We start from the raw sequence: 23,448 nt of genomic DNA, 5'->3' as shown, positions 1-23,448 counted from the left end.
CTGTTGCAGGCTGTGCTGGGGCTGCTGGCCTCGGGGGAGGAAGGCCCGTGGTGTCCTCAGCAGGGGCTGTGTTTCCAGCCTCGTTTGGTGGATGAAAAATCCCCCACAGTTCTGGAGCACGACCTCTCTGTGGAGGCCGCACCTCTCCATGGTTTGAAATGTTTGTCACCCCGTTTGTATCCGCTCCTAACAGTGGCTCCTGGGTTGGCAGGGCTGGAGTGCTCGGCTTTGTGATGATGACGGTGGCCACGGCAACGCCTCAAGCCTTGGACCCCTCGAACCCTGCTGGGGAGCCGCGATGCCCATGGGGGGTCATGAGCCACTGGCACAAACAGTGCTCCCCCAGGTGTCAAAATCAATAAACCATTTCTGGTGCTGGGAGCGGATGTTGAGTCACCGACCTGGGCTTTGACCTTATTTAGAAGTTTGTGTCCCCGAGGCTCAGCACGGCTGCGTGGGGGCCAGTCCGGGGCCACACACATTCTGCACAGTGACGCGGGATCAGAGTCCTTTCGGTCCTGGGACTGGGACTGTGGGCGGTGGCTCGGCTCATGGCCACTGGTCACCCTGCCCTGCCTCAGGCTCCCTGAGTGCTCTCTGCCTCAGGGTCCTTTTCTTAGGGATTCATAGTAGGAACAACCTGGTAGGCGGTGGTGTAGACTAGGTCCTGGCACAGGGTAAGCACTGATTTGCAGCCATCTGTGCTGCCCTCCTTATCCTAAGCCCCCTCATTTCCCCAGAGCCTTTCTTTTTTCTTTTTTTATTTTTTGAGATGGAGTCTCGCTCTATTGCCCGGGCTGGAGTGAGGTGGTGCAATCTCGGCTCACTGCAAGCTCCGCCTCCCGGGTTCACGCCATTCTCCTGTCTCAGCCTCCTGAGTAGCTGGGACTACAGGCACCCGCCATGATGCCTGGCTAATTTTTTGTATTTTTAGTAGAGATGGGGTTTCACCGCGTTAGCCAGGATGGTCTCGATCTCCTGACCTCGTGATCCGCCTGCCTCGGCCTCCCAAAGTGCTGGGATTACAGGCATGAGCCACTGCACCCAGCCCCACAGAGCCTTTCTAGAAAATGGGAAGGGGGCACAGGAGGATCACTGAACAGTAGCGTGGACCTTACAAGGCCTGTGACTCAGAGAGGCAGCCCCGTATCAGCACCAAGCCCAGTCCTCCCCACCAGGGTGGGCATCTGGGGACGGAGGGCGGGAATTTAGCTCCTGTGGGGACCCCCGGGGTCTGGTCACAGCCTCCAAGGCCCTCGGGACTCCACTGACACTGCCAGGAAAAGCTGCCTTCCACCCCTCCTAAGCCATCATTGACTGGCAGATGGGACAGCCAGGCCCCCACGCCCAGTCTCTGGTTAATGGTGGGGTCAGGGCGGGTCAGGCCTGGGCCCCTGACACTGCTTCTCATGACAATTCCACCCCCACAGTGAGAGAGGACTCACTTGTGAACTTTGGAAAACTCCCCCAAACCACACGGGGCTCCCACTTGACAGCTCTGAGACCCTTTTTCCTCCCACGGCCCCAGGATGCCCGTCTGTGCAGAGGCTCTGGTGGGTGATGGTGCTGGAGGCCCTGGCGGAGCTGCAGGCTGGTGCCTTGGCATCTCCCACACCAGAGCTGGGCTGGGCTGAGCCGCCCGCTTGCTCCTCCACAGCTGCAAGTGACCTTCAAGAGCCTCAGCCCTTGACCTTCCACCATTTCTCTGACATTTAGCAAACAGTGCCGGCCGCCCCTCCTTGGGTACTCGGGCAGGTGTTTGCGTGGCCCCCCAAGAGCCTTGCGGACAAGTGGCCCCTCGTCCCGGGGGCTCCTCCTGTGCATTTCTCCAGTGGGGACCACAGTGGGCGCTTATGTCGGTTTCCAGAAACTTCCATGACTGTACCCACCCCACACTCCTCTAGAGCTGTCCTCCAGTGGGGACCACAGGGGCAGTTTCTCCCAGCTTCTGGTGGTCTGTCTGCCTCACTCACCGGCAGTGTGGAGGCTAGGCCCTGAATTCCTCTGGGCACAGGTGGGGCTGGTGTTGGCCGCATATGAGTGTCTGGAGGCAGGTGGCGTGTGGGGCTCCTCTTGTCTCTATATGGGAAGAGGGGCCTGGCTCCCAGAGGGTGCCTGCACCTGCCATCTGAGAAGGGGCTCTTGCTGCTGCCAGGCAGGCATGGGTCCTGGAGCTCAGCGCTGCTGGGCTGTCTGCCCCTCGGACTCCTCTGCACCTCAACAGGCTGGGGCATGGCCTCGTCCCTCTGAGCAGCAATGGGCACAGTGCCTATTCTGCTACCAGTGAGCCGAGCAGGGTATCGGGAGCTTGGGCTCCTGGGAGGACACCAGCTTCTTGACAAAGGTCAAGACCCCAAGGACCCAGGCCAGGTGGCAATGTTGACTCCACCCTAGGATCAGTAAAGGCCACACTCCCTCACTGGCCTGCCTGGCCCAGCCCTCCTCCACGTCCTACCAGACTCCTCACTGGGCCCAGGTTTTCCTGGAGCCGGCATCCTTCTCCTTCCTGAAACCGACAATGCTGTAGAAGGAGCAGCTGTTCTCTGTACAAAGAGTGCATGGTACAGCAAAGGGTTCCTCAGCGTGGGGTCCCCCAAAAGCAGACCCTAAGCCGAGGCCTGGCGTGCACATGATGTGTGCAGGAAGTGAGGATGTGGAGCAGGCGGGGAGTGCAGCCCACAAAGGCGGCTCATCCCCTGGTCACGCTGTGGGCAGCTGGACACATGACCACTGTGGAAACGGAGGAAGACAACCAATGAGAATAAGCGAAGGCCGTTACTCAGCACCCGCGGCACGAGGATGGCAGGAAGCTTGTGGTGGAACAAGGACGCTCCAGGTTGCGCGGACGGGAGGCCTAGACCTGGGCAAGCCAGAGCAGCTCCCTAAGGGGGCATCAGGGCACGTTGGGTTTTCTCTGGTTGGTCCTGAGTCGGGACGAAGGGACAGAAAATGAAGGATGCTGGTGGTTACTGACCAAGTGCTGACCTTTTGGGCCTGATGGCTGCAGAGACTGTGGGTTGGCTTCTGAGCTTGCAGCTGCAGGACAGTGGGCTGGAATTCTGCTGTCACATGTGATCTGGTCATTGTCCTTCTGGATGGCGAGTCAGCCCACTGGGGGCTCTGAAAAAGGTGCACACCATGAGCTGGGGCTCCGGGTCTTCTTCCCGAGGGTGAGGGGTTGGAGCATCTATGGGCCCAGCTCTGCAGGCCTTAGTTGAGGGCCACTCCACATCGGGGCATTGGACCCAGGGACTGCAGCCTCCTTCTCAGTTGGGCAGAGTGGGCTCCAGTGGTTGGAGAAAGCTTCCAGGCCTGGCACTTGTGTGCTGGTCCTTGGGAGCCACTGAGGGAATGTCCTGGGGGTTCCATCGACTTTTCCAGCGAGGCTCAGCTGACCATAACCAGCATGGAAGCAGGACAGCTGCCCCGTGGTGGGTGCCTTTGGGCCACACACAGTCTGAGACATCCCCCCAGTGGCCCTGAAAAAAAGATGAGGTGCAGAAGCTGCAGCTGGGAGAGTTGTAAGCTGGCATCTCCATCCATGAGGGGTTAGAGGGGAATTAAAATGCACGGCCCCACACCTGATATCTTTGCTCTGCACTCTGCCTTCTCATCCCATGGTAAGGTGGGGGCTGGGGAACCTCAAGGCCATGGTGGGGCTGAGAGGAGCTTCCCTGGAGGAGACTGGCCATGGTCGCGGCAGGCGGGAGCGGACTTCCCGCCATGTGAGGGCATGTGGGCTCTGGCTTGAGGCAGGCCCAGGGAACAGGCAAGAACCCCACTGTCACAGCCAAGTGCTGGGTGGGGTGTGGACCCTGAGAAGGCACAGTAGGCGGGGCACTCCTCAGGCGCTGGCTGCAGGGGATGGGAGGTGACCCTCCTAGCGGTGGGTAGAGGAGTGGGATGTAAATGTCCCAGATCCAGGCCCTCTGGCTTGATGGAGAGCAAAGTCCTAGAAGTGGCTGTGGGGTGATGCTCCTGTTTTAGTTTCACAAATGCATGATGCTGCATTCCCAGCAATGTGTAAATAAATATTCAGTGCACCAGGGCCACCAATACCTAACTCTTTTCAACTCTGGCTCAACCTGCCTGGCTGGTGCCAGCCTTGGGCAGAATCTGATGTTTTCCCCCATCCACTGAAGGCTTTTAGGGCATCCACAGAGAAACTGTCATTCTCAGGTCTTAGGTTCTGAATGTCCACCTACCACGTTAGAGCTCTGCCTCACTGCTGAGAGGATTTCCAGGGACTTGCACCCACCCCAGCCCTGTGCTCAGCTCTCAGGAACACACATGCTGGCTTCAGCCATGGAGCTTGCCTTATGGGACTAGAATTGCCTTGGAGCAGTGGCTTGAGATGGTAGGTCTGGGTTTTATTCTCTCCTGATTGTTCCTTGCCTAGACCAAAACCAGGGATGGGTGGACGGATGGATGGATTGATGGGTAGACAAATGGATGGATGGATGATAGATAGATAGATGAATTGATAGGTAGATGAGAAGGATGATGGATGATGAATAGATGTGCAGCTAGATAGATGGATGGATGGACAGATGGATGTATGATGGATGGATTGTGGCTAGATGGATGATGGACAGATGATGGGCTGATGATGGATGGACGATAGACGGATGGTGGATGATGGATGAACGATAGGTGGATATGGATAGATAGATGACGGATGGTTGGATGATGAATGGATGATTTGTGGATGATGATTTGTGGATGAACGATAGGTGGATATGGATAGATAGATGACGGATGGTTGGATGACGAATGGATGATTTGTGGATGATGAATGGATGGTGATGGGTAGATGGATGGTGGATGGATGGGTGGATGGTGGATGATGGGTAGGTAGATGGTGGATGATGGGTAGGTAGACGGATGATGGGTGATGAATGTATGATGGGTGGATGAAAGACGGATGGATGATAGATGGATGGATGGATGATAGGTGGATGATGAATGGATGGTGATGGGTGGATGGATGGTGGATGGATGGGTGGATGGTGGATGATGGGTGGATGGTAGGTAGATCGATGATGGGTGATGAATGGATGACGGGTAGATGAAAGACAGATGGATGATGGGTGGATGGATGGATGATAGGTGGATGAATGGATGGTGATGGGTGGACGGATGGTGGATGGATGGATGGGTGGACAGTGGATGATGGGTGGATGGTAGGTGGATGGATGATGGATAATGAATGGTAGATGGGTGACGAATGATTGATTGATGGAGGGATGGATGTTGGATGGGTGGATGACAGATGGATGGATGATGTACAGATGGACAAACGGGTGGGTGGAAAGAGGAAGGGGCGTATGAGGATGTTTGGCCTCTTCAGGGAGGTAGCAGGGGCTGCCCGGGTACATCCAGCTTTAGCCCACCCTCTCCTTGTGCTGCCATAGGCAGGTTGCAGAGCTGCCTCAGCCTTAGTTTCCTCAGCAATACGTTGGGGGGTGGGGTGGGATCTTTGCCTTAGAAGGTTGTGAGAACTAAATGGGGTGAGGTGTGTAAAGGGTGTGGCCCATGGAGAACCCAGCCCCTGATCATGCTCTCCTCCTTTTGCCTCTGTCCTCCTTGGCAGCATTTTTCAAAGGCCTGGGACCATGCAGCCCACGTGGTTCTGCGGCTTGCTGTAGTTTGCTCGCCACTGTGGTTTCATGATTTATGCCTGGGGACGTCAGTGGGTTGGGTTTGTCCTTTCTCCTTTGCTCTGCAGCACTGCTGCCTGTGGACTGGCTGCACTAGATTCCCCTTTCCCTGCGGAAGGGCACTTGTGTTGTTTCCAAGTTTCGCTGTTCCACTTGCGGAGGGGCCTTTCTCCACATGGGCAGGTGCTGCTTTGGGGTATTTTCTGACGAATAGAACTTCCAGATTTCGGGTGGGAACATCTTGAATTTGCTTTCATTTTCTTTAGGACAGTTGAACAGGAAATGATTGTTTTTAAACAAAAACACACACAAAAAAATGTGTTTGCTTCCCTGAGGGGCAGGCTGAGCCCTCACTTGGGGAGAGCATCCCTCTGTGTGCTGCCCGCCTGGCCTCCGGAAGGCTGCTGGGAGGGCCCTCGTGTGTGCCCATCTGTTTCCGAGGACTGGGGGTAGCAGGTGCCCTCCCCAGGCTGAGTGCTTTCCTCCCAGCCTTATTAGGAAATGCTTTAAAAGGACAATCCCCACTTTGAGTGAATGGATCTATTAAGCCCAGCGAAAGTGTGAGTTAATGTGTGCAGAGAAAAGATAAGAATTTCAAAAAGGAGAGCAGGGTGATCGCGGGTGCGCGTCTGGAGATAAGAGCCCCTGCGGTTGCTGCGGGCGGGGATTGGCGGGCATGGCTGGCAGGGCTGGCCAGCGTGGGCAGTGGCCTGAGGGTAGGGGGGACAGGCCTGCTCCTCCAGAGGTCCCCTCCCAGCCCCCTCCTCCTGTCCACATTCACTCAGAACTCACCAGCTGGTCACACATCCTCTAAGCTCCTCCGGGTGAGCTTGGGAACTAAGAGCAGCTCTGCCCTCTGGGTACCCCGGGCTGTGGCAGGGGTGGCTGGGGCTGCAGGAATAGGTGTGACACCACTGCAGGAACAGGTGTGATTCCGCAGGGTGGCCTGGGGAATGAGGTCTCACAGGATGATGGTCAAGCAGGGCATCCCTGGCTGAGGCTCAGCCCATGCAAGGTGCTGGGCAGGCCTGGGAACGGGCAGAGGTTTGGCTGCACTGGAGTGGCCTGCAGTCCTAGAGCTGGGAGGTGAGGCCAGTGAAGAGCATGGATCCACCGTGGGCAGCGTCTGTGCCAGCTGGGGAGCTTTGGTCCCATCTAGGGGACAGTGAGTTCACGGCCTCTATTTTCTGGGTATGCCACAGCAGGTCACAAAAGAAATGAGCGTAAAACAGCCAAACCCTGGGCCAGCAGGAAGTCTGTCTTCACCCGTGTGACTGAGCTCACAGGGCCTGCCCGGACTGCGGCCTCAGCCATCCCGAGGCCCAGCTGGTCAGCGAGAGAAAGCAGCACCTTCCCCCTGCCCTGGCCTGCGCCTCCATCTTCTCTTTTTTCCTCCGGAAACTGGTGGCCTTTCCTCTTCTGGTTTTCCATCTCTTCTGTCACCTGCTCTGCTCATGTCTCGTCTGCTCCAGAGAGAGGATGTGCAACTCACTCGGCCTGGCTGTGAAGCACTGAGGAGAGGTCAGAGCCAGCCCTGCCGGGGCATCTACCCTTGGTGCAGAATCAAAACTTGAGCTCAGATGAAGATTCTCTTTTAGGAGTGACTCCAGACAAAGGCTGGCTTGGACACCTCTCTGAGATCCCCACAACAGTATGCCCCAGAGATCTCCTTGGGGACAAGATACGGCCTCTTCCACACATGCAGGAGGAAAAGGAGGAAAGAAAATGTTGGTTGAGAACCACTGTGTGCAGTGTTCTCTGCCTGCATTTGCTGTAATCCTTGCAGTGGGCGTCAGTGAGGACTCGGGGCACAGGGAGACTAATGACTGGCCAGCGGTCTGGTCACACCGGTGGCTGGACCTGCGACCAGTGGTCCTCCCCCCATGAAGCCCATTGCTTTTTGCCCCATGCTGCCCCATGAGCCTGGACTGCCAGCCCAGGCTCCCTTCTCCCCATTGCCCTTCTCTAGATCTCCTTCCACCGTCCAACAGTGGTGAGCACAGCCTGTGGGGCCGGGGTGGGGGACGAGGGCAGACGAGGGCAGAGCATCCTCTTGTGCTCACGGCCAGGGCCATCAGGCACCCTCCATCCAGAACCCCCAGCCAGCTCTGAAGGAGGGGCAGGGCTGGGCCGTGAGCAGACTGGGGCCTGGGGGCCTGAGCCACGGGAACCCTCACTGGGTTCTACACAGCCGCCTCCCCTCTCTGGTGCCTGGTTTTGGCCTCTGTGGGATGGGGACAGCTGCCTGGGGTGTGCTGAGCACTGCAGATGGCTGCAGTTACTCAGAAGAGGGCAGTCTCAGGGGAGGATGATGGACGCAGGGCCACGGGCCGTGGATACTCAGACTTTAGCTCTAGAGTGTGGGGTGGGTGCAGTCATGGAAGTTTCTAGAAACTGAAAAACCTGGCCCGGCCCCAACATTTGAAATGACGCTTTGCTTCTCACCATGCGCTTGGCATCGATTCAATAAACCGTGTGTTCAGGGTGTCTCTGGGGGGTCTGGGCGCCTTGCTGTTTTGTGACCTCTGGGATGGCTGGTCTGATAGTGGACTTGGAGGCTGCCAAGGACATGGGGAGTGTGGCTGCTACAATCAAGGCCCACGGGGCGCATAGCATTCCTGTGAGCACCATGGTACCTCCTCACCAGAGCAACCCCAGCGCTCCTGACCTTGGCTGTGTGCATGGCGCCCATGGAAGCCGCTCTGCATTGCCACGGGCCCAGTCTGCTGTCGTTGCATTGCTGATCCTGGCTGACACGGGGGCCGGGCTCATCAAGTAGCCATGGAAGTGCATGCTGACCCGACCCACGTGCATCCCGGGGGATGGCCTCCCGCAGGCCTTGCCTGGGTCCCGGGTGCTGGTGAGGCCCGTGGCTGCCTTCTAGGCCTGTCCCCAGCATGCGGCTGGCGTGCCCTCTCACTGTCTCCTAGGCCCAGAAAGAGGCAGGAACTATGGCCTGCCATGCTCTAGTCCTTCTGGGGGCTTCTTTGGGCCCTCAGGGGCCATGCTGGATTTACCCCAATGTCCTGGCCACCAGTGTACCCACACACAGAGCCACGGTGCCAGAGGCCTCTCTGAGGCTGTGCTCTTCCTGGCTGACATGCTCACAGGCAGATCACCCCTCTTTCTGGCTCAGCCTCACTCCTCTGCTCCCCACACTCCCCTGGCAGGGCCCTACCATGCTGCATCTGCCCTGCCTTCCTGTCCACACTGGATGGATTCTGCCTGTTGGTCAAGGCCAACATCATGACCTCCTCCCTGCCTCGCGGCCTGTGATTGTCAGAGGCACAGGTATGCTCATGCCTACTGAAAACATGGCTGAGGCTGCGAATTTTCTTTGCCTATATATACACCACTTCCTCCTTTTCCTCAAAGAGTACAAAGCATTACATTATATGGATGTAACACAATTTATCTACAATGTTTTTATGAGACTAGGGTATCTCAAATCGCAGAACATACATGACGCATATGGTAAAAAACAAATTACAATGACAAAGGAAAGTTCCAAATGAAAAGCAGGATTTTACCTCCTTCTTCCTGGCATCCAGGCCTTTCCCCAGGGACAAAATGGTTAATAGCTTCTTTCTTACCCAGCCTGGCCCTGATCACTATACGTTTTTATTTTCAACATGCATGATGTTAGCAGTGCGCACTCAAACTTTTACTTCTTAATTCATCACCTCTGGCCAGGACCTCCTCACTTTTCATTTCAAACAGTGAAAAAAACAGAGGGCCTACTTTCTCCATTAAAGCACTGCCTTCCTCTTTTCATTCCTCTATTATGTATTTAATGGTCAGGATTTGAGAATTTATATTTAGCTTTCTACAATTAATTTGTGTACATGTTGATTTTAAAACTTGAATGGCATTAAAGGACATTTATAATACTATCCCATAAATGTTTATAGCAGAAAGAAGATTTCTGACTAGAACTATGGAGAAAGAGATATACCATTGTAAAGATTTTACCAGTTGGAGATTCTTTCAAGTATCAAGGCCTAATGTATCTTTATACCTGTTCTTCACAGTTTATTCTACTTCTAGAGAGTCAAATGTGCTAAATTTTCTTTTATCCCGTATCTCCAGGTACATTCCCTTTATTCCTTTCTCTGGTGGAGTGTAACCTAGATCAGCTTTTTCTATAAGGGATGGGACTAGTAAACTGAACTTCTGAATTCCCTCAAATGGTATGCATTGTTGACTGTTTAGCTGGGTATAAAATTCTAGGTCTTCTATCTTTTCCCATCAGACTCTGAAGTCACTGCTCCACTGTCTTCGAGAAGCCAGTGTTTCTAAAGCAAAATTCAGTATCAGCTCATTTCTTTCCTTAGAGCATTTTTTGTTGTTGTTGTTGTTTGCTTTTTTTTTTTTTTTTTTGAGACAAAGTCTCCTTCTGTCACCAAGCTGGAGTGCAGTGGCACAATCTTGGCTCACTGCAACCTCTGTCTCCTGGGTTCAAGCGATTCTCCTGCCTCAGCATTTGGAGTACCTGGGATTACAGGCACCCACTACCACACCCAGCTAATTTTTGTATTTTTAGTGGAGATGGGGTTTCACCATGTTGGCCAGGATGGTCTCAATCTCCTGACCTCGTGATCTGCCCGCCTTGGCCTCCCAAAGTGCTGGGATTACAGGCATGAGCTACTGTGCCCGGCCTGTTTTTTTTTTTTTTTTTCTTAAAAAAAAAATTCTGCAAGATTTTCTTGCAATTGGTTGGATCTAGGGGTCTGTCCATTAGATCCAATCAGAATATGGTCTCTACAATCTGAAGATGTGCATTTATTTATTTGACTATTTCCTCCTCTTTGTTGCCTTTTATTTTCCCTTAGAACTTCTAATAAATGAAAGTTGGATGCTTAGGATATACCCTCTAGGTCTCAAATTTTCCGTGCTTTTTCACCTTTCTATGTGCTCTCCACTTTCATAAACATATTTGATTTTACTTTCCACAGCCCAGTCTTCATTCATTCCCATTTTACCATTCGGTGCATACCCTAGATCTTAAAATGGGCCAGTCACATTAATTTCAAAGAGTTTTTTTCTTGTTCTCTTGTTTGCTTTTTTTCCCCCTTGGGAGTCTGGTTTTCTCTTATTGATACCATATTATTTCAAATTTTTTGAGAATGATGCTATTTAGAATAATCACAATTACGGTTATGATTATTTTCCCTGAATTATTTCTGTCCCCTAAGGTTCAAGTGTAGAGTATGCACAGCTGAGCCTGCCTTCTCTTTCATGCCTCTAGCTTTCTGCAAACACCTAGTGATCTCTGCCTGCTAGGTCCTGTCTGTGTAGGAATAAAGGTTGAGGTGTGTGTAGTGACTGGTCAGTGTGAATCACCTCTGCCCTGTGTAGCCCAACAGGCTTCTCACTTGACCATGAGCACTTACTGTATTCCCTGGGAATGAGCAAGGTGCGTAGACAGAGGGGCCACCCTGGAAGTGGGCATGCAGCCGATGGGCAAACAGGGTCCCCACATTTGCTGGTGCTGGCAGGCTTGACCCTGGGGACAGGTGTTTCTATGCATTTCACTCTTGGGAGGAATTGTGCTACCTTTGGACCTGCTGACCCTGCTTCTCATGAATGACCAAAGTCCTTAACTCTGCTCTGCCCTGGTTTTTTCTTAGACCCTGAGTTTTTCACTCCAGAAGCAGGTTCCTGGCTTGTGTGCCATGGGCCTGTTTGGAAGTCTGATGAAGCCTGTGCCACCCATCTCAGGACAAACTAAAAATATCTGATGAAGAAGATCAATTATGTCCACATGCAGGTGGCAAATGGTAAAACGCCTATTTTGATATAGTAATGTGTTTTCTTCATGAACACATTTCATACAAAGTCTAGTAGTGGGACGACCATAAATTGAAGTAATGGTGAAAATAAGCAATAGACTGAGATATCTACAAGAGCTGTAATGTGATATGAAAATACCTGTGATTTTTGGTGGTGACAAAGTCATAGTTATGGCTAAAGTATTGTGTTTACTGCCTACATGCCTAATTGAAGGCAGTGTTAAATTTCAATTAGAGACACCTTAAAAGAAAATGCTCACTTTCTCCATCCAAAGTCCCACACCTCAGGCACTGTGGGGACTGTCCTCAGGCAGAAGGCATCCCCTCTGTGGACAGCTTTCCTCTGGCTCTGGTCTGAGCTACACTAGCCTTAAAGCAGAAGTTTGCAGGGCTTTGGGGGAAGACACACCCGGCACTGTGGAAGTGCAGCTCTTCGGCCAAGTGCCCTCCTGCCTGGACACTTGGCCATGCCCCTGGTTGGTTTCACCTTCTCGGGAGGATGTGGGCATCCTTCTGTTGGTTCCCACCACAGTTGCTTCTCTTCTGTCCAGAGACTGGGCCCAGGACCCCCTCATCCTTTCCGGCTTGCTTAGCGTTTTGATTCCCAACACAGTAATGGTTCCAGTATTTGTAAAGGGTCTTTCCTGTCATGTCAATGAGACCCTAGGTGTCTCCTCCTGAGATGTGTGTTGGTTTTATCTGGCTCAGGGGTTCACACTGCCATCTGGAGCTGACTTCCCAATGGCACCCAGGGCCTCTTTGGTCTGCACTGTTAACTCACTCTTCGGAAGTCCTGCACGAGGTTCTTGAGTTTGCAGCTGTGATTGCTTTTAAAGGTGCAAGCAATGCCACGTGCGTTTACTAACAGGAAGCCTTGGTGCCCGGAGAAGTGTGATGGTGGTCCCCCAACGTTAGGCATGGAGGTCCTCCTGTCCCACCTGTTGAAAGTGAATTGGTGGGCCATGCCTCTATTTATGAACTTTCTTTTTTTCCCCTTTATCCTCTTTAATTCTCTTTACAGGAAGATCTTCCGAATGTAGTTGTTAAAAATTCCCCTGGTGAATGGAGCATACTTTTCTATTTTCAGAATTTCAAATAATATGCACCTGATTGGGGACACAGTGAGTGTCAAGGGCGGGCTCTCTCTCCTGATTGAGATCCCTGTTGGGGCCGGGGGTGAGCACATGTGATAAGCACCCAGAAGACCCCCGAGCCCTCTGACTGGGGAGCCCTGTGCCAGGTGAGGGATGAAGGCCAACGACCTTGGTGGAGGTCAGGCTCTGCCAGCCAGGCAGCGTGGGTTCCTGAGGAGCTGCTACCTTAGATCTTTCCTAGAGAATGTCTAGGGGTGGAGAGCAGGAAAGAGCGGGGTGCTTATAGGAAATGGGGTTTTGAAGGGGATAGCATGAGCAGAGAGAATGGCTAGTCCCTCCCAGGGCAGATCCAGAGCTGCTTAGTTGCTTGGCTGGTGTGAGGCTGGGGCCGCTCCTTTAGGTGAGAGGAGTTGGATGGGACATTCTTGTCTCTCCTGGATGTTTTCGGGGGCAGGTGGAGGATGCTGAGCCAGAGGTGAAGAACTGCTTCGTGTATGGCCTCTCCCCTGGCCGGGTGCTGGGCACTGCAGAGCCAGGTCAGGCAGACAGCATCAAGCTTAGTGGCTGGTCCTGACTCTGCCCTTGACTTTCTAGTTGATGTGAGACCAGTCGCCATGCCTCTATAAGCCTCAGTTTCCCCAGATGCATACTGATTGGCTTGATCTATCTGACCTCCAAGAGCCCGTCAGGGCCAGGCCTCTTTCCCTTCCTGGCACCTCAATACTGGTGCGGGGAGGAGACAGCCTTCATGTGAACCACATGCACCGCAGGCACCAGCACTGCCCCCACCCCACACAGGCCAAGACAGAGGTTCAGGGTCCAGGAAGCTTAGGCCCCGATTCCTGCCCACTGCTCTTTCCTGGGCATTTGAAATTGAATTTCAAATTCAATTCAGGCAAAAATACCTTGAGGCCTACCACACTGGTCTTGGTGTTGGGCTCTGGGGCGAACCCCTGATGAGGACACCTGTGCCCCCTGCTCTGGGGAGCAAAAGTGGCCTAAAACAAAGACCCCTTCTTCCTAGAGGCGGGAAGGGAGGCAGTGCAGGGAAGCATCCATTTGTTTCCCCTGGAATGGAACGTGGGCATTAACTGTGCGCCCACGCTCTTGGGTGCAGGGCAGCTGGCTGGAGGGTGGTACACAGTAGGGGCAGGTGTGAGTGTGTTTGTGTGTGTTTCCAGGCAGATGTGCCGTTTTCAGACGCCGCGGGACCAGCCTCCTCCGAGCCCTCCCAGCCGCTGGTCGGGCCCGGCTGGGGCGGTACCTGGGCCTGGGTTTCCCTGTCTCCGGGGCCTTGGGTGCGAGGGAGGCTGGGCGCCACTCGAGGCCCCGCGTCCGGTCTCCCGCGCCAGCAGGGCCGGCTCTGCAGTGAGGCCCCTGCGCACCTAGGTGGAGCCCGACCCGCAGTTTTCGGCTGGGCCGGCCCCACCTGACCCGCCGGCGCGCCAGGCGGGGGCGCTGCAGGGCGGGGTCCCCGGGGTCCCTCGCGGCCCAGTGCGCATCGGCGGCTCCGCGGCCGGGAGGAGCGCAGACGGCGGCGGGCGCGGGCCGGAGTCCGAGGCTGCGCGGGCCCGGCCACCTGGGCTGGCAGCGACTGCGCCGCGCTCCCCCTCCCGCCGCCTCCCCCGAGGAGCCGGCGCCGAGCCGAGCGGGCGGGCGCGCGCCTCCAGGCCGGAGCAGCGGCGTCCTGCGGGCGGCGAGGCGCGCAGCGTCGCCAGCCCCACCTGTAGGCGCGGCAGCCACCGGCACCGACACCGGCAGCGGCGGCCCAGCGCGGGCAGCCCAGGGGCGCGGCGGGCCCGGACCTAGTCCCGGCCGCGGCGGCGGAGGCGCGGGCTGCTGGGAGCGCAGAGGCCGGCACCGTCCGGTGGGGACCGGCCCGCCAGCCCCGGGCCGCGCAAGTTCGATCGCCGCGGGCTCGGCCGGGCCGCGCGGGCCCCGGCGGCGGCGATGGTGCGGCAGCCCTGCGCCCGGCGCGCAGCCCCGGCCCCGAGCCTGGCCCGCCGCGGCGGCGGTGGCGGCGGCGGCAGCGCGGCGGCCCCCTGAGCCCCGGGCCGGAGCGAGCGCGGGCGGCGGAGGAGGAGGAAGAGGAGGAGGAGGAAGGCGACGCCGAGCAGCGGGCGGTGGGGGGGCGACAGGCGGAGGAGGGGGCCGGGGCCGCGCCGGACGCCCCCCAGCGCTGCCCGGCCGTTGCGCAATCCGCGGCCCGCCGTCCGGGCCCTGCTGGCGGTGCGGCTCCGGGGGCGGCGGCGGGGCTGATTCATGGGGCCGCGGCGGCCGCCCCCCCGCGCCCGGGCCCCCGGCACCCCGCAGCCAGCGATGGTGGCCGAGTGGTCGGAGCGGCGGCCGCCGCCGCCCGAGACTTTCTGCTAACCTCCCCGCCCCCGCCCGCCCCCTCCCCGGCGCCCCCCTCCCTCCGCCCGCTCCCCTCCCCCCTGCCCAAAAAGACACAAATCGCCTCCCGGAGTGGCGCCTCCAGTCGCGGCGGAGCGCGGCGTTGGCGGCGGATGGAGAGCGCGAGCGGGCGGCCGCGGAGGCTGCACCCGGCGGGGCGCTGATGCGGCGCCTGGACCTTCGCTGCGCGACTTCGGGGGCGTCGGCCGAGTTGGGATTCCGCGATGCAGCTCCTGAAGGCGCTCTGGGCACTGGCAGGGGCCGCGCTCTGCTGCTTCCTCGTCCTAGTGATCCACGCGCAGTTCCTCAAAGAAGGTAATTGTCCCCGGGCGCGCGGACCGGTCCTCCGCGCTCTGCCCGGCTCGCGGCGGCCCCGGCGCCCGACCCGGCTTCCAGCACGTTCCGGCTGCCGGCGCGCTCGGCTGAGGCTCGTGGAGAGCCACTGCGGGCCCGGAGCGGCCGGCGGCGCGACCCTACCAGGAGCCCGGTCCCCCGGGGATCTCGCCGCCCCGCGCCCATCGGGGCTCACCGGCAGGGCGCGGGGTCGGGGCGCGCTGCGTCCTCGGTTCTTCTCGCGCTGCCCCGGATCCCCAGCCCAAGCCGAGGCTGCCGTTCCCATCCCCTGCCCCACACGGCTCGGTGGCAGCGGCGTCCGCCCGCACGCTGCGGGCCCTCTGTAGATGGCACCAGCGCTCCACGTTGGCCGGCCGGGCTGGGGCGGGAGCGGAGCTAGGACCCGCCAGGGTGGGCGCCGGGCTGGGACCCGCGGACGTCGGGAAACCGGCCTGCGCACCTGTTCCCCAGGGCCCAAGCCGCCTTCCAGAGACCCAGAGGTTCGGGAAGCAGGGGCTTGGTCACCCGGGTGCGCAGGCCCCCGCGCCAAGTTCTGCCCCTGCTCTCTTGGTCTCTGCTAGACTGCATGGTAGTCTGGGACTGTTGAGGCGCCCAGGATAACGGTTGGACGCTCGTGGCTGGAGAGGCCCTTTGGACTGGGAAGCATCTTACTGGGGGTTGGGGGCAGGGCCACACCTCCCCTGATGGGCAGTCGGTCGGCTCCAGGCACCCCAGACGCACTCCTGGAAACTTCCTGGTTTCAGGGCCAGGCGCCCTTTGCAGGGCTCCTGGTGCACCCCGGGATCAGCCTGGCCTGTCATATCACGCTGGGGGCAACTGAGGCATTGGCCTCCCCCGGCGCACCCCTGCTTATGGTTACTAATGCTCTGGCACACAGGCTGGGCCAGCTCCGCCTGGTGCTCCCCTTGGTCCGCTGGGAAGGCTGAGCACCGGAGGGCGCCTGTGTGGCTGGTAAGCGCTGGGTTCTCATTAGTTCTGGGTTCCTGCAAAGGAAGGGCTTGCAACATTCAGTTGCTTTCCTGACTAATTAATGAGCCGCAGGAGGCCTGGGGAAGCAGGTAGGTGCAGGAGCCTGGCCCCAGACCCTGTGACCTCCACGGGCCTGGTGTCCACTTCCCTCCCTTGCTTTTGGATGTGGGCACCTAGTACAGAGGAGGGCCAGGTCTGAAGGGAGAGTAGGCTACCCCAGGACTCTGCTGCGGGTTTGGCCTGCCAGCCCGGGCTTGCGGGGACCCTTCCCTAGGTGGGAGGCTCAACTTCTTCCTGCTGCCTTGCTGACCCACTTCAGGAGTGGGTGGTTCTGCCATAGGGCAGTGGCCCTTGGGGCTGGGGAGGCCATCCTTCCTGCTGAGGAGTCATTGGGTCCAGGCAAGCCCGCGAGGACTGTCCTCTGCTGGTGTCCCCTGCCAGGACTTTGGGAGCCACCCCTGGTGCATTCCAGGTACCTGGCGAAGGGGTCCCTGCTCTGCTGGGCCTGTTGGTGTTCGTGCTGCAAGTTCTCTGCCTCTCTGGCTAATCTCGAAGTCTCTGGGGGATTGGCTTGCGGAAAGGGCGTGTATGTGAAAATTTCAGTGTTTCTGTGAGGTCCAAGTGCCCAGCTGCGTCCTGATGCTCTGTGACGAAGTGAAGTTCCACTGACTTTTAAGCTGTGAGTTAATAACGGGGGAAGCTCCTGGCCATGTGGCCGGCCTGTGACAAGGGCTTCCTTTCTGCCTCACCCTGCAGTGCTGACCCAGTGCAGGTGCTTCCGGGGGCTCTGCTGTCCCCCTGAGGCTCCAGGTCTAAAGGACTGTGTTTTTTGGCCAAGAAGAAAGAGTTTCTGTCTCTCAGATGGGAAGGTCTAGGTGTGGAGCAGGCCCAAGATTAAATACCGGTTGTGTTCGCTTAGTGCAGTACTTTTTGTGGATTTAGCCCTTCGCAGAGATCTCCATGTTTACCTTGAAGCAGACACACGTGTGTCGGTGTTGTGGAAGACAGCGAAGTCGTAGGAAGGTGGGATGAGGGTGGGGTCAGCTGTACGCTGAGGGCACAGGTACCTTTGGAAGAGCGATTGCAGGTCCCAGTGTTTATGCAGCCCTCCAGGACTCCTGAAGTCCTGTCTCCCTGTCCTGAAGCGGTGGCCTTCACCACCCTGGGTTGAGCCCTGCTGCCTGTCTGTCTGGAAGGTCAGAACTTGGGCAGCCTCCCTGTCCTTGCTGAGATGCCCTTTTGGCCCTTTGGCATCAGGAGCCCCAGGGGAGGCCTGGGGGACCAGCAGTGAGAGGTGCAGGGAGGGGGGTGGCCGACTCTGGTTCCTGGCTGATGGGCGCGGCCTGGGGCCACTCTCCTCCCAGCAGCCGCTGTCCAGCAGGAGGGAGGGAGCGAGGCAGGCGGGTGGACAATTGTGACTTGTTGTCTGGGCCCGAGTGGGAAAGAGCTGTTTAAATAGCCATTTCCATGAATCTGTTTTTTTCAGGGGTGAAGAATGGGGGACCCAGGGAGCCGTTTTTCCACACTTCTCCTTTTGTGTGGAGATAGAGGCCACCCCGTGGCTAATCCGTCCCCCTCTGGCCACTCTGTCTTCCAGTGTTTGTGGAGATGAATAGGTCTGTGAACCGAGAGAGAGGCAAATTGTGGTCCGTAATTGCAGCCTCGGTACGTCCGAGCTTTGTGAGAACAGGTCCTGCCCACCGCACCAGGCCTGGCTGGGCAGCCACAGGCCCGGGAAGAAAGCAGGGCCGCAGTGTGGGGTCCGGCACTGGGGCCTAGGCAGCTGCTCTTCTTGCCCTGTCATCCTTAGGACACGCTGACCCTCCTCTGGGAGGGGAGAGCCGTCCTTTCTTCTGAACTGCCTGGCGTGTGCACGTGCTGTGTCTGCATGGGGTGTAGTTAAAGTGGGGGACGAGGGCAGGAATCCCAGGACGCTGATGGAAGAGCCGGCTGCTTCCTTGGGGTGCAGACGACGTGTGTCACGGAGACGCGAGAGGGAAGCCAGCGCTTTATCTCCATCGTCATGTTTGGTCTCCAAATACGGAGTTAAGGAAACAGCGAGAAGTATAAAAATATTTTCCACCTCCCTCTTCCAAAGACTTTACAATATTTTTCTGGAAGTCTTGAGTCACTTGGACTCCAGCACTCCAGCACAGATTAGCAGGCTTTGGTGTGGATGCTTAATGTAAACAGAAGGATAGGAAAATACTTCAGAGAGGAAGGAGCGCGGCGAGCCTGGGCCACCCGGGGCAGGCCACAGCGGCAGAGAGGTTTCTGGGCTTTGGCACCCAAAGGGACATGAGAAAGCCGGGAAATCATTTGACCCGATCCTTTCTGAATGGGAGGGAGAACCCAGTGCCTCTTTCCTTTAAATGTGGGTTTGAGGTTCAACTCTATCTTGGTAAATCCTTTTGGTGGCAGGGGAGTGCATTCGATGGCTTGAACGTGCTGTGCAAAAGCCTCTTTTGCAGGTTAATATTGAGAACTTTGCATCCAGCGGCCCCGGCACGGTGTACCCGAGGCTCGATTCCAGAAGCGCTTTCGGAACCGCTGTGGCGTGCCTGTCTTTGAGCAGCTGCTCGGAGGGCAGACTGTTGATTGAGTCAAGGGGATTCAACTTCCATTGATTTAGTTAGCTGGCTCTTTCGGAAATGAGGCGTCCTCCTGCAAACCCGTGTAGCCCGTAACAAGGGGCATGCTCAACTCCGTGAAGGCAACTGACAGTGTATGAATTATTGTGGCTCTGCGCAGTCATCATTAATTGATGCCATCTTTACAAGATTAGCAGCCAATGCAGAGTGTTCGTCTATCTGTTAGATGGATCAGATTATTTTTTAAGAAATGGATAGAGAACTTAGGAGACACAGCACAGTTCCCGGCCCTAAGACTCCGTCAAAAATATTTGCTGAACGCGTACAGCCATTCTGTCCCAGAGGCATAGAGCCAGGGCTGTGGGTGGTCCATGATGGGTTGGGTGAGGGCATGGTAGATGCCCTTGAGGTTTCCCAGAGCAGCAAGGCTGTTCTTGGTGAGGGCCCGAGGCTGCACCAGGCTCCGTTCTGAGTGTCTAACGGTGGAGGAGGAACCCACTGCACGCGGTATGTGTGGAAGGAGGAGGGAGTTCGGCTGCTCTGTGCTCTTAATGCTATGGCCAGCTGTGCCTGCACCCCTGCACCCAGTCTTGGCATGGGGCTGCCCCGGCCGCCAGGCTCCGAGCTTGGAGCTGGCTGCTCATTTCTCCCTGAGTCTCAGACTGTGTGCGGAGGGGTACTGGGCTTTGTCTAGGGGCCTCAGGGGCTTCCCTAGCCCACTTCCTGGGTGCATTGTTTTTATGGCCCTGATGAGGTGTGCAGGCAGACAGGGTGCAGGGGCATTGCAGTGCCAGCCCCACCTGGCAGGTGTCCCTCAGCCTGCCTCTCCCCGACCCTCCAGCAGATGCTGTTTGCAAGGCCAGGTAGGTGTGAATGGCTGCTGGGAGGGGTGGAAATGAAAAGGCGTTAAAAATAACCAACTCTTTTATCATCATTTACTATCATTTCTTGTGTGACACAGAATCTAAATAAAACCCACACTCACCGTAATGGGATTCTCATCTGCTGTGTCTCTGACAACTGTAAAAGTTAGAATATAAAAGGACTGGAAATGGAGGTGACTTCCAGACACAAGTTGGCTCATCGCAGCCTTGCTGGGCACAGGAGTCCCACCCTCCCAGGCCTCCCAGCAAGGGCCGAGCCAGTGCCTGCTGAGGGCCAGGCTGGCAGTGGACAGGGCCAGCTGGGGGTCGCTCTCGCTGCACACTCGGGAGGATTGGACTGCGGCTGATCTTGCTGCCGGCATCTGTGGAAACTCATCAGTCTCCCGTGTTGCTGCCGTGCTGAGCACGATGCGAGAAAGCCGTGCGGAGAATGGTTTTATTCCCCACTTGGTGGTCTGGAGGTGGGTGGTTTTTGCCCGTCTCTGGGCGCGCGGAGCTGTAGGAGAGGGGCCACTGGCGAGGCCATGTCCATGCCCGTTAGAGTGCTGGCTGCAGACACAGCCCAAGAGCCCCTGGGCCTGGAGAAGGTGAGGTTGGGGGGCAACCTTCTTGGAAGGGTTCACTGCTGACATTTTCATGTGTGTGTGTGTACACGTGCCTGCTTATGCGTAACTAAATGCTCATAGGTGTTCATATCATTGTGTGTGATCTTCTTAAACATAAACTACAGGATCCTGCTTTATAAACCTCATTTAAAATACAGCCCCTTCGTTAGGGAGCACTGCCTGCAGGCGGTGGAGTTCCTGTGTTCCTGGCGAGGGGAGGGAGGCAGGCCTCACCTTATTTACACAGGAACACAGAGATCTGTGGCTGCACTGCGATCTGGGCAGACAGAAAACACGGAGCAAAGCACGCAGCTGTGCGTCTGCGTGGAGCATGTGACTGTTCGCTCACACATGCACCCAGTGAGTGGACAGGGCTCCTCTGAGACCAACCATAGGACCCGGTAGCCTTTGTATTGTGGGAGCCCTGACCTGCCTGTCGGGGTAGGCGGACCTTTCCTTCTCCTCCTCTTACCTGGGCTGTGTGTGTGAGCCCCCCTCTCCCAGAGACACGCACTGCGGTGCCCCCCAACAGAGACACACCACACACTACACCCTGCACACACACCACACAAAATACACAACGCATACCACACACCCCACATGCTGCACACACTATACACTGTGTGCTGCACACCACATACACACCCCACACACAAAATACACCACATACACACCCCACACACAAAATACACCACACACACACCCCACACACAAAATACACCACATACACACCCCACACACAAAATACACCACATACACACCCCACACACAAAATACACCACACACAAAATACACCACATACCACACACAAAATACACCACACACAAAATACACCACACACAGAATACACCACACACAGAATACACCACACACAGAATACAACACACACAAAATACACCACACACAAAATACACCACACACAGAATACACCACACACAGAATACACCACACACAGAATACAACACACACAAAATACACCACACACAAAATACACCATACACCACACACAAAATACACCACACACAAAATACACCACACACAAAATACACCACACATACACACACCACACAAAATACACATCACAAACACCACATGCCATGCACCATATGTGACACAAAATACACCTCACACACACCACATCACACACGCACACACACACACCACTCAATACATCACACATGCACCACACACACAGCACAAATCACACACACATACACCACATACACACACCACACAAAATGCACCACACACCCCACACGCACCATATACATGCACCCTCCACACACACAACACACCACACACATCACACACACCACATGCCACTCACCACACAAAATACACCACATACACATACACATAAAATACACCGCACAGATATCCCACACACACCACACAGAAAATACATCACTCACATTCACACGTACACACACACACCACATGCGGAATACACCACACACACTAGATACAACACACACACCACTCACAAAAAACATCACACACACAGCATACATGATACACAACACACACCACGCACACACACACAATACACCACACAAATACCACACAACAAAATACACCACACACACTAGACATCACACACACTATACATTATGCACACACACCACATGCCACACACCACACACACCACAAACATACCACATACACAACATACACACACACACACAGAATATACCACACACGCATAACATATACCGCGTATACATACCAAATACGCATACCACACACACATCACACATATCCTGTGAAGGCCACGCACAAAGTACAGAAACACATCCCCACACAAACACATGCCAAGACATACACACACACACACAAACATACACCACATACATGTTATACACACACAGCCAAACATCATAAACACATGTTACACCTGTCACACCTCACACACACGATACCCCAAACACTGCACAGTCTGCAGCTCACCCCGTGGGCCCAGCCTGGCATTCTGGAGGAGGGGAGAGGAGGGTGGACCCCAGCTTCGGCCTCTGCCCCTGCAGCCTTGTCCCCGTCCTCACCTGGACCCTGACCCTGGCCCTCGCCGCTGGGCCTCTGCAGAGGCTTCCTGAGGAGGAAGGCACTGCCCTGACCTTCACGGCGGGGGCAGGTGTGGCTCAGTGAGGTCAAGGGAGGGTGCAGATCCCAGAGAATAGCAGGACAGGTGCAGCTGCGCGGCTCACTCTTCTCTCTATGACCCCAGGCAGGGGTGGCGTGTGTGTGGCCTGGGCATTGCACATGCACCTCCTGCTGCAGGCTGCAGCGCCAGTCTTGCAGGTCTTGTGCTCGTTCCAAGGGTCACACCCACGTATGCAAATAACCTTTGGGACGAGGAAGCCCCACCTGCAGCACGATACCAGGCTAGTGGCTGGGCTTCTGGGACCCTCGGTCTCCTCTTTGCAGGAAGGGAACAACAAAAGGAGTGGAAGCCCGAGGTCGTCCACGGGGGTCCCCTGACAGATGGCCCCAGCAATGACCTTGTGCAAAACCCAGGAGCTGCCCCTGCCAAGTGCTGGGCATGTCTGTGGAGCAGATGAGGCCACAGGCACTGGCCACAGGACCATGCTGTCTGGAGAGGGATTCGCACACATTTGCAGGGGTGCGGGGCTGGTGTTCTCAGGATTTTGCCTGGCTTCTCTGGATCCGGAGGTCCTGGGAAGGTGGCTTGGACCCTGGTGGGTGGAGTCTTTGAAGTGCAGTCTGGAATCTTCCATGGACAGCTGGGCGACCTGGACAGTGCCCACTGTGGTCTCTAGAGAGTTCCTCGAGGATGCGGCCCCTTTGTCCAGACACTGTTGCAGGAGGCGGGGAGGGAGGCCTGCCCCGTGTCCCCTGGATGGCAGGGTGGGCTCCCACCATGTGTCTGGCTGGGCTGTAGTGTGCGGGGCAGCCAAAATGCAGCCTCCAGATAATCAATGCCTACCCCACGTGGGGACTCTGGCGAGAACCAGGCCTCCACCGACCCCCTGTCCAGGGTGCAGGAGCCAGGCCCGTGCTGTCAGCCGTGTATGTTTGTCTGTGATTTCCCTGTGGCTTCATGGCGCATGCAGGTCTCTCTTCATGCTTTGGGTGTGGATGCCGTCGTCA

General features: G+C 56.4%; 1 protein-coding gene across 4 annotated transcripts in view; it reads left to right on the top strand.

Annotated features, from left to right (window-relative positions):
- Window positions 1-23,448, top strand: part of TAFA5 (TAFA chemokine like family member 5) — a 396,065-nt gene that overhangs the window by 68,968 nt on the left and 303,649 nt on the right. The window contains exon 1 of one of the 4 annotated variants that reach the window (XM_055251650.2): window positions 15,024-15,255. The exons of the other annotated variants lie outside the window; for them this stretch is intronic. Within the exon in view, the coding sequence (XP_055107625.1) occupies window positions 15,165-15,255 (91 nt within the window). The 5' untranslated portion in view covers window positions 15,024-15,164. Of the gene's footprint in view, window positions 1-15,023; window positions 15,256-23,448 lie in introns of those variants that run through there. 4 annotated transcript variants of the gene reach the window in all.

Source organism: Symphalangus syndactylus, chromosome 18 (genome assembly GCF_028878055.3).
Source record: "Symphalangus syndactylus isolate Jambi chromosome 18, NHGRI_mSymSyn1-v2.1_pri, whole genome shotgun sequence".
NCBI classification, from domain to species: domain Eukaryota; kingdom Metazoa; phylum Chordata; class Mammalia; order Primates; family Hylobatidae; genus Symphalangus; species Symphalangus syndactylus.
Note: the sequence above shows the minus strand (reverse complement) of the source record. Positions and strands in the feature narration are given on the sequence as shown.